Genomic DNA, 11,364 nt, shown 5'->3' with positions numbered 1-11,364 from the left:
TTTTTTTTTTTTTGAGACGGAGTCTCGCTCTGTCACCCAGGCTGAAGAGCAATGGTGTAGTCTTGGCTCACTGCAACCTCCACCTCCCAGGTTCAAGCGATTCTCCTGCCTCAGCCTCCCGAGTAGCTGGGATTACAGGCGTGTACCACCACGCTCGGCTGATTTTGTATTTTTAGTAGACACAGTGTTTAACCACGTTGGTCAGGCTGGTCTTGAACTCCCGACCTCAGGTGATCCACCTGCCTCGGCCTCCCAAAGTGCTGCGATTACAGATGTGAGCCACTGCACCCGGCCAAGTATCTTTAAACATGTAAAGAAATCAGAGAAACCATCTGTTGCTAATTAAATTAGAAAAAACAGATTTTTAATCCTGTATTACTATTCAGTGTTACTCAAACTAACATGAAATAAGCATCACCATACACTTCTAATGAGTATAGATAAACAAATACTTTCTGGAGAATCATTTGGAAATATGCATCAAACCTTTAAAAACACACATACCTAGTAATTCTGATAATTTCTATTGTAAGAAATAATTTGAAATATGGAACAATCCTTTGAAAGCTTATTTCTAAAAGTCTACTGTTATTAAGAAACAACCTATTAAGTTCAGCATTAAGGAAAGATTAAAATTATAATATATTAATAAAATATTATATCACCATTAAAAATGTATGCAACAGGGCCAGATGCAGTGGCTCATCCCTGTAATCCCAGCACTTCGGGAGGCCAAAGTGGATGGACTACTCAAGGTTAGGAGTTCAAAACCAGCATGGCCAACATGATGCAACCCTGTCTCTACCAAAAATACGAAAATTAGGCTGGGTGCGGTGGCTCACGCCTGTAATCCCAGCACTTTGGGAGACCGAGGCAGGTGGATCACAAGGTCAGGAGATCGAGACCATCCTGGCCAACATGGTGAAACCCTGTCTCTATTAAAAATACAAAAAATTAGCCAGGCATGGTGGCACGCACCTGTAGTCTCAGCTACTGGGGAGGCTGACGCAGGAGAATCACTTGAACCCAGGAATCGAAGGTTGCAGTGAGCCGAGATCATGACACTGCACTCCAGCCTGGGCGATAGAGTGAGACTCCATCTCAAAAAAAAAAAAAAAAAAAATTAACCAGTGTGGTGGCACGTGCCTGTAGTCCCAGCTACCTGGGAGGCTGAAGCAGGAGAATCGCTTGAACCCAGGAGGTGGAGGTTGCAGTAAGCCGAGACTGCCCCACTGCACTCCAGCCTGGGCAACAGAGAAAGAGTCTATCTCCAAAAAAAAAAAAAAAAGCGTGAAACAATCAAATACAAAATGTGAACCTGAATTCGGATCTTAGATCCAATCAACCAACCAATCAATAAAACAAGATAACAGACATCTTTGAGACAACTGGGAAAATCTGAACCGTATAATTAGATATTACGGAATTATTTAAGTGTGATAATGGTACTACAATTATACAGAATAAGGGGACATCATATTAAGGAGAAATCTGATGTCTGCAACATAGTTTTAAACAATTCATCCCCCCCAAAAAAGTACAACACACAGAACAAATGTATACTCTTTCATTTCTTCTGTGGGCTTAAACTTTTAAAATAAAAAATCTGTGGAATATGTTAAGTTTTAATTGTCATGGGAAAATGTTCACGTTTTAAGCAAAACATCAGCAAACATATACTTTTACTTTCCACATGATGTCAACCATATAAATCAAATGAATAAAAAAAGAGAGAAAAGATGCCAAAATGTTTACAGCAATTAGCCTCTGGGTGGCAGAATTACAGATGCCATCTTTGCTTCCCTGCAAATTTCTATGCAATTAATAGTTCATAGAAAGAGCGTTAGGCATAACTTTAATAAACATAAAAGAGGTGAAAATATAAATTTGCAAAGTTGGGAACCGTGACCCAAGCAAGTGAAAGAAGACTAAGTAAAGATTTTTACAAGAACTAAATAGAACATTATCTATATAACTGGAAGGACCAAAAAAATGACCTTGAAACACAGGGAAAGAAAGTTCAAGAGCAAATATTGCAAATGGTAGAAAAGAAGCAATGAAGGACAGCACAAAACCACACACACGCTTTGGGCTCTTCTTAGTTTCTTTTGATGTTTTTACCTCATGTCCCTGGTCTCTAAATGCTGGCAGGCTCCGTGAGACCTAGGACCTCTTTTCTAGCTGCATTCACCCACTTAATGACCTCATCCAGACTCATGGTTTAGAATACTATCTATCTGCTTATGAGTCTGCAATTTAAATCTCCAGCCTAGACTTTTCCCCCTGAGCTCCAGGCCTCTTGTCCAATAACCTCTTCAACACATCCAACTGGCTGCTGAAAAGATAGCACAGTGTTTCACATGTTTAAAACTGAACTTCCCCTGCTGCAGTCTTCTCCATCTTAACTGTCATTCCATTACTCTAGTTGCTCAAATCAAAAACTTGGAATCTGCCAGGCACAGTGGCATGTATCTGTAGTCCCAGCTACTCAAAGCAAAACAAACCTGGAATAATTATTACTTCCTTCTTGTCTCTCACACTCCACATCTGATCTATCTTTGAATCCTCTTTTCCTTTTTTTTTTTTTGAGACGGAGTCTCGCTCTGTCACCCAGGCTGGGGTGCTGTGGCCGGATCTCAGCTCACTGCAAGCTCCGCCTCCCGGGTTCACGCCATTCTCCTGCCTCAGCCTCCCGGGTAGCTGGGACTACAGGCGCCGCCACCTCGCCCGGCTAGTTTTTTGTAGTTTTAGTAGAGACGGGGTTTCACCGTGTTAGCCAGGATGGTCTCGATCTCCTGACCTCGTGATCCGCCCGTCTCGGCCTCCCAAAGTGCTGGGATTACAGGCTTGAGCCACCGCGCCCGGCCGAATCCTCTTTTCAAATACTCGGAATCTCACCATTCTTCATCTGCTTCAACCCTGGTCCAGCCACTATCACATTTTGCTAAATTATGTCAATAGTTTCCTGGTTGGTTTTCCTGCCTCTAGCCTTGTCCTCCTTTCAGTCTATTCTTAATTAACCAGCCAGAGTGATTCTGTTAAAAATCTAAATCAGATCATGTCATTCCCTTGCTCAAAACCCTTAAATGTCCTCCTATCTCACTAAAAATAAGAGCCAAATTCCTCACAATGCCTTACATAATCTGGTTCCCTTTTGACTTCTCTGACCTCTTCTCTCACTTCTCCTAGTCACTCCACTACAGCCACACTAACTTCCTTGCTATTTCTCAAATATTCCAGGGACACTCATGCCTCAGGGTCTTTGCACTTGCCATTCTCCATGCACGGATCACACTTATCCCAGGTAACAACAAATACACTTACTCACTTTAGACTTTTTTTTTTTTTTAAGATATGGTCTCACTCTGTCACCCAGGCTAGAGTGCAGTGAAGCAATCATGGTTCACTACAGTCTCAACCTCCCAGGCTCAAGTGATCCTCCCACCTCAGCCTCCCATGTAGCTGGGATCACAGGTGCACACTACCATGCCTGGTTTACTCTGTATTTTTTGTAGAGACAGGGTCTCACTGTGTTGTCCAGGCTGCTCTCAAACTCCTGGGCTCAAGAGATCCTCCTGCCTTGGCCTCACTTAGCTTTTTAATCAAATGTCCTATCAATGAAGCACTCCCTAGACACCCTATATAAACTTGCAACTCCTTTGTTGCTTCCTCTCTCCTTCTCTGCTATATTGATCTCTTCAGCCCTTATCAGCATCTAACATACTACATATTTTACTTATTTATCATATATTGCCATACCCTACATAAGAATGTAAGCTACATTACGGTCTAGGATTTTTATTTCTTCTGATCACTTTGTACCCCCAAAATCCAAGAACACCTGGCACACACAAAATACTCACTAGAAAGTACTTTGGGAGGCCGAGATGGGCAGATCATATGAGGTCAGGAGTTCGAGACCAGCCTGGCCAACATGGTGAAACCCCGTCTCTACTAAAAATACAAAAATCAGCCAGACATGGTGGCACTCGCCTGTAATCCCAGCTACTAGGGAGGCCGAGGGACAAGAATCACTTGAACCCAGGAGGTGGAGGTTGCAGTGAGCCGAGATGGTGCCACTGCACTCCAGCCTGGGCAACAAAGCAAGACTCCATCTCAAAAAACAAAACAGAAAATACTCAAAAAATTTTTGTAGAACCATTAGATGAATCAGAAAAAGATGAAATAATCCAGATTAAGACAAAAAACAGTATTGAAGTTAAACTTTTCTCCACTGTCTAAAGTTGATGGAAAGAGAAAACAAAGGTTTAAATATATTATTTAGAGATATAAACGGAGCCAGTAGAAGAATTAAAATATTTACCATCAAAAATCGAGAAGGTGAAAACAAAAAAAAAAAAATTGAGAGGGCCGGTGCAGTTGCTCACGCCTGTAATCCCAGTACTTTGGGAGGCCAAGCGGGGTGGATCACCTGAGGTCAGGAGTTTAAGACCCGCCTGACCAACATGGAGAAACCCCATCTCTACTAAAAATACAAAATTAGCCGGGCATGGTGGCGCATGCCTGTAATCCCAGCTACCCGGGAGGCTGAGGCAGGAGAATCACTTGAACCTGGGAAGCAGATGTTGCGATGAGCCGAGATCATGCCATTGCACTCCTGCCTGGGCAACAAGAGCGAAACTCGGTCTTAAAACAAAACAAAACAAAAAAATTGGGAGGGTGTTGCTGAGTTATCCCATCTTTCATTATCAGAACTCAACTGTCTTAATCTGATAAAGCAAGAAACGACAATACAAAAGTATTACTTTACATATAAAACACATTTATAGTTTTACAATAGTATTAGAGGTAGGAAGATAACCTCCCAAAGAAGTAAAACCATAAACAGTTAAAGAGAGTTGCCTTTGTGAAAAGGGAGCAAGGGTAAGGAAGGACTCTCTGCTTTTCATTATAAGCCCTTTTTATTATACTTATTTATTTATTTATTTTTGAGGCAGGTTCTCACTATGCTGCCCAGGCTAGAGTACAGTGGTGCGATCACAGCTCACTGCAACCTCTGCTTCCCAAGCTCAAGCGATCCTCCCACCTCAGCCTCCTGAGTAGCTGGAACCACAGATGTGTGCCACCATGCCCCAGCTAATTTTTTTGTATTTTTGGTAAAGACAGGATTTCACCATATTGCCCAGGCTGGTCTCAAACTCCCGAGCTCAAGTGATCTACCTGCCTTGGCCTCCCAAAGTGCTGAAATCATAGGCCTGAGCCACTGCGCCCAGCTTATAAGCCCTTTTTAAAGTAAATGACTTATATTATTCTGTTAAAAATATTTAACAGCTCTCACCAAAATTAAAATTGCTCCATGAAAACCCTATGAAGAGAAAGGATAGAGTGGGAGAAAATATTTGCAAAATACATATTCTACAAAAGACTAGTATCTAGAATACATAAAGAACTCTCAAAACACAACAGTAAAAAAAAATCCAATTTGCCCAAAATGGGCAAAAAATATGAACAGACATTTCCCTGAAGAAAATGACAGGCAGCAAGTAAGCACGTGAAAAGACCCTCACCATCATTAGCCATTAGGGAAATGCAAATTGAAACAACAATGAGGTATCACTACAGACTTGTAATGGCTAAAACAAAAAATAGTGAAAACACCAAATGCCAGTGAGGATGAAAAAAATTAGATCACTCATACATTGCTCGTGGGACTACAAAACAGTACGGCCACTCTAGAAAAGTTTGGCAGTTTCTTAAAAAAACAAACATGCAACTACCATGACCCAGCAATTGCAAATCTGGGCATTTATCCTAGAGAAATGAAGACTTACGTTCACAGAAAAACCTGTACATATGGCCAGGCGCAGTGACTCACACCTATAATCCCAGCACTTTGGGAGGCCGAGGCAGGCAGATCACCTGAGGTCAGGAGTTCAAGACCAGTCTGGTCAACATGGTAAAATCCCGTCTCTACTAAAAATACAAAAATTAGCCAGGCGTGGTGATGCACAGCTGTAGTCCCAGCTACTCAGGATGCTGAGGCTGAAGAATCACTTAAACCCGGGAGCAGACGTTGCAGTGAGCTGAGATTGCATTCCAGCCTGGGCGACAGAGCAAAACCCCCACCCAAAAAAAAAAAAAAAAAAAAAGAAAAAAGAAAAGAAAAACCTGTTCATAAATGTTTATAACAGCTTCTTCATAGTAGTCAAAAACAAGAAAAAAAAAAACCCAGATGTCCTTCAATCGATGAATGGTTAAACAAACTGCGGTACATCCACGGCATGGAAGACTACTCAGCAATAAAAATGAACTATTGATACATGCAAACACATGGATGGATCTCCAAAAGTTATGCTGATTGAAAAAGCCAATCCCAGGGATGGGCATAGTGGCTCATACCTGTAATCCCTGCACTCTGGGAGGATGAGATAGGAGGATCGCTTGAGCCCAGGCGTTGGAGACCAGCCTGGGCAATACAGCAAAACCCCATCTCTACAAAAAGTTAAAAAATTAGTTGGGTGTGGTGGCATGTGCCTGTCGTCTCAGCCACTTGCAAGGCTGAGACGGGAGGATTGCTTGAGCCCAGGAGGTGGAGGCTGCACTAACCATGACCTTGTCACTGCACTCCAACCTGGGCAACAGAGTGAGGCTCTGCCTCAAAAAAAAAAAAAAAAAGCCAATCACTAAAGGTTACACACTGTACGATCCCATTTTACATAATATTTTGAAATGACATTTTACACGTGAAAAATGGATTAATGGTTGCCAGGGGTATGGATGCAAAAGAGGGAGGTAGGGGTGGCTACAAAAGAGCAACAATAAGCATCCTTGTGGTGTTAGAACTGTATCTTGACTGTAGTGGTGCATATACAAACCTACACAGGTGATAAAACTATGTAAAACTTAATACACACATGCACACACACACACACACACACACACACAAAGTAAAACAGGAAATGTGAATAAATTTGGTGGATTTGGCCAGTCAAGGTGGCTCACACCTGTAATCCCAGCACTTTGGGAGACTGAGGCAAGTGGATCACTTGAGGTCAAGAGTTCAAGACCAGCCTGGCCAACATGGGGAAACCCCATCTCTACTAAAAACACAAACATTAGCCAGCAGTAGTGGTGGGCACCTGTAATCCCAGCTACTCAGGAGGCAGAAGCAAGAGAGTCGCTTGAACCTGGGAGGTAGAGGTTGCAGTGACCCAAGGTCACACCATTGCACTCCAGCCTGGGGAACAAGAGTGGGACTCCATCTTAAAAAAAGAAAAGGGTTTTGAAGGGATTTTATTCTTTTGGAATCAACTCCAAATTCTTTCCAGCTTCATGGCCTATGCACACACAGTTCATTCTGTCTGGAAAGCTCCTCCTTGCATACTGCACATAGAAATCTGCAGCCCTTCAACTATGCCCTCCCAAGCCCTTCAACTATGCCTATCAAATTCATATTTATTGTTTAGATTGTATTCCACAAAGAGGTGCTCCCTTATCCTTTAGATTACGTTATATATATATTTTCTCCTCTTTGCAATGATCACAGTGGTAACGGAATAGCTATTGATGTAATGACTCATTTAACATGTCTCTCCTATTAAACTATAAGCTCCTCAATGGCAAAAGCCCCTTTAAAGCACATGCCACAGTGCCTGCACATTTATTTAACATGAGAAGTAGCATGAAACTTCTCAAATAGCACTGCTTCATTCACAATGAGGGATGTGCATACTTCCTGTCCCCACTGGCTCAAACCAGGATGCTGAGCCACAAAAACATAGATAAGCCTGGCACGTGTTCCTAAAGAGGTACCATAAATTTAAATGCCCACAGAAATCAAAGCAAGGTAACATAGATGAGTGAAGCAGCTGGGTGTAAGAACAAAAGCACAAGCACTATGATAAACGACAAAAGAACACCTGGCCTCAGTGTCCAAGTACAATAGTGAATTTAGTGACTATGGCAAATCATAGCACTAATGCGCCATATAAGCAGAGGTTGACTGCTACTCATAACTCCAGCCAACTGTTGCCAATAGAGACAAGAAATGCCAGAAGCTAGAAATCTAAGCTTTATGAGAAATTTCCCCATTTTAAAATTCTATCAATTAATTCAAATATATTAACATTTTACCACCTATGTAGGCCAAATAAAACACTTCTGCAGGCCACAATGAGCCCATCGGTTTGCAGGTTGTTCTATAGCATTTATTTTACTTGATTTGCGAGGAAAAAAAAATACGTACAAACAAACACAGAGTGTAAAATAAAACACACCTCCAAAAAAGCTTTTCTTTTGAGACAGGGTCTCATTCTGTCAACCAGGCTGGAGTGCAGTGGCACAATCATGGCTCACTGCAGCCTCAATCCTCCAGGCTCAAGTGATCCTTCTATCTCAGCCTCCTGAATAGGTGGGGCTACAGGCATGCACCACCATGCCCTGCTAATTTTTTTTTTAATATTTTATTTTATTTTATTTTGAGACAGAGTCTCGCTCTGTCGCCCAGGCTGGAGTGCAGAGGCGCGATCTTGGCTCACTGCAACCTCTGCTTCCCAGGTTCAAGTGATTCTCCTGCCTCAGCCTCCTGAGTGGCTGGTATTACAGGTACCCACCACCACACCGGCTAATTTTTTTGTATTTTTAATAGACACTGGGTTTCATCATGTTGTCCAGACTGGTATCAAACTCCTAACCTCGGGTGATCTGCCCACTTCAGTCTCCCGAAGTGCTGGGATTACAGGTGTGAGCTACCGTGCCCAGCCCTTTTTTTTTTCTCTCTTCTGTAGAGATAAGGTCTCACTAGGCTGCCCAGGCTGATCTCAAACTCCTGGGCTCAAGTGATCCTCTTGCCTGAGCCTCCTAAAGTGCTGGGATTACAGGCATGAGCCACTGCGCCCAGCCAAAAACCATTTCGTTTTAAGAAAAAACAATAGTCTTGGCCGGGCGCGGTGGCTCAAGCCTGTAATCCCAGCACTTTGGGAGGCCGAGACGGGCGGATCACGAGGTCAGGAGCTTGAGACCATCCTGGCTAACACAGTGAAACCCCGTCTCTACTAAAAAATACAAAAAAAAAACTAGCCGGACGAGGTGGCAGGCGCCTGTAGTCCCAGCTACCCGGGAGGCTAAGGCAGGAGAATGGCATGAACCCAGGAGGCAGAGTTTGCAGTGAGCTGAGATCCGGCCACTGCACTCCAGCCTGGGCGACAGAGCGAGACTCCGTCTCAAAAAAAAAAGAAAAGAAAAAGCAATAGTCTTTAACCATCTCGAGCTAACATTCTCCTCTCTAACCACCTCCCCTTTCTACCACCCCAAAACTCCTGATGTTCTCTACATTCTCCTTGGACCTTAGAAGTATTGGGGCAGACGACTGAGAAGCACTGACTAGTTAGAAAGAAAGAGGAGGCATTAGAGTCATAAGGACCAGGTTCAAATCCCAGCTCTGTCACTTACTAGCAATGTACTCTAGAGCAAGTTATCTAATTCCTTTGCCCATCAATTTTCCCCTCTATAAGATGGAAGTAATAACAATGTCTTCATTGTACAGCTGCCTTAAGAATAGGATTAAATAACATTATACTATATGCCAAATGTCCAATACAGGACCTAACACAGAGAATGAACTCAAAAAATAGATACTATAAAAATATGCATAAGACACGGTAAAAATTGAATCCTGTTTAGGGTATGAATTAAACATTCTAGATCTAAAACTGGTGGGTTACTTCGGTTGACAGATGGAAAACGTGCCTGATAGTTCTGATAATACTCCTAAATCTTTTTTTTTTTTCTGAGACAGACTCTCGCTCTGTCACTCAGGCTGAAGTACAGTGGCACAATCTCAGCTTACTGCAACCTCCACCTCCCGAGTTCAAGCGATTCTCCTGCCTCAGCCTCCTGAATAGCTGGGATTACAAGCATGCGCCACCAGGCCCAGCTAATTTTTGTGTTTTTAGTAGAGATGGGGTTTCACCATGTTGGCCAGGCTGGTCTCAAACTCCTGACCTCAAGTGATCCATTGGCCTTGGCCTCTCGAAGGGCTGGGATTACAGGCATGAGCCACCGGGCCTGGCCCCTAAATACTTTTCAGTAATTTTTTTTCTACTAGGAGGAATGCTTATTTTGTTTCACATGCACAAGACAGATCATGATTTGAATAATGTAGGTATAAAAATTGTTATTACCGTCACAAAAGAGTTTCCAGCTATCAGTACTAATACAATACTGTCTAATACAACCCTCAAGTCCCACTTCCTAATCCACAAGAAAAAGATTTTATCCTTGGGATGAGGCAACAGGTACAGATAAAAGAATAAATTTGATAATACACTTAAATAACCCCCTTCAAACACTGTATACCTGCTTGTCCTGTTTGGCTGAGGTAACTGCTCAATGACCTGACTGATGGAACCACATGTGTCCAAGTTAGAAGAATCCACAGGGTCTGAAAAAAGTTACTGGATATTAGCACAAAAGACATTTACCACCAAACTTTAATACAAAATCAGGAATACAGACAAAACCAATCTAATCAGTGACACTAGCACATCAACTTTTGAGTGACTACTATGCAGATACCCCAGTAGGCTTCCTTACATACATTCAGCACAACCACATAAAGTTTAAATTCACCCAGCTCCAACAAGAGCACCCAAAAAATGCAAAGGGGACCGATAGCTTTAAACATCTCACCTGCAACCTTGTTTTCTTTCAAATGTTCATTGAACCCACTATTACTGTCTCCTCGTTCTTCTCCAGCTGTTTGTTCAGGATTGGACACAACATCCTAAAAAATACACATACAAAATATCCCCATTATATATGAAATAGTTCAAAATGAAACCTACTGTGAACAATTTTTCCAATCAACTTTATTGAGAAGATAATGATCTTCTAAATACTCACGTTTGCTGGTTGTTTTTGGTTTTTTAAAAAAAATCTGCTCAATCATTTTCAAACAAGGTATCACTCACCAATACGGTATTTTCTTTGTGCGTCTGAAGATTAGGAAGGTGTCGAGATAGCATACTGAAGTGAGAACCAGAATCATCTTCTAGAACCTGGCTTTCAGGCTGAGAATCTTCAATTATCAGGCAAGGAGTATCTTGCTGAGAGAAATCTGAATCCAACTGACTTCCAGTAGGGTCCATCTGCTCCCCTGGAATGGAATAACAAAAGATCAGTTCCGTGTAACCTACTAGCCTTGCTCACGCAGTCTAAACCTAAAGAATGGGGCGGAAGTACAAGAGCTGGGAAACGGGACCAGTTCAGGAATCCGACAATTAGAATATTATATTTATAATTGCTGCAAGCACTTTCCTATCATGCTTACGAAGACCCCGTTCCTCGTTATTTACAATAAGCCTTCCTATTCCTCCCTCTGTCTTTTCATCACCTTCTCGTAGA

At 42.3% G+C, this 11,364-nt stretch overlaps 1 protein-coding gene across 4 annotated transcripts in view; it reads right to left on the bottom strand.

The window, feature by feature from the left end:
• Window positions 1–11,364, bottom strand: part of TP53BP1 (tumor protein p53 binding protein 1) — a 110,507-nt gene that overhangs the window by 74,243 nt on the left and 24,900 nt on the right. For all 4 annotated transcript variants that reach the window (XR_001882274.1, XR_001882270.1, XR_001882287.1 and 1 more), the window contains 3 exons: window positions 10,932–11,116; window positions 10,651–10,744; window positions 10,318–10,402 (listed from right to left, as the gene is read on the bottom strand). Coding sequence is in view for 1 of the 4 variants with exons in the window: in XM_017856260.1 (XP_017711749.1) it covers window positions 10,318–10,402; window positions 10,651–10,744; window positions 10,932–11,116 (364 nt within the window). In the remaining 3 variants the exon portion in view is untranslated. The remainder of the gene's footprint in view (window positions 1–10,317; window positions 10,403–10,650; window positions 10,745–10,931; window positions 11,117–11,364) is intronic.

This window comes from Rhinopithecus bieti, unplaced genomic scaffold (assembly GCF_001698545.2).
Source record: "Rhinopithecus bieti isolate Rb0 unplaced genomic scaffold, ASM169854v2 scaffold_495, whole genome shotgun sequence".
In the NCBI taxonomy this organism is placed as follows: Eukaryota; Metazoa; Chordata; class Mammalia; order Primates; family Cercopithecidae; genus Rhinopithecus; species Rhinopithecus bieti.
The sequence above is the reverse complement of the archived record's forward strand: the minus strand, read 5'-3'. Positions and strand labels throughout refer to the sequence as shown.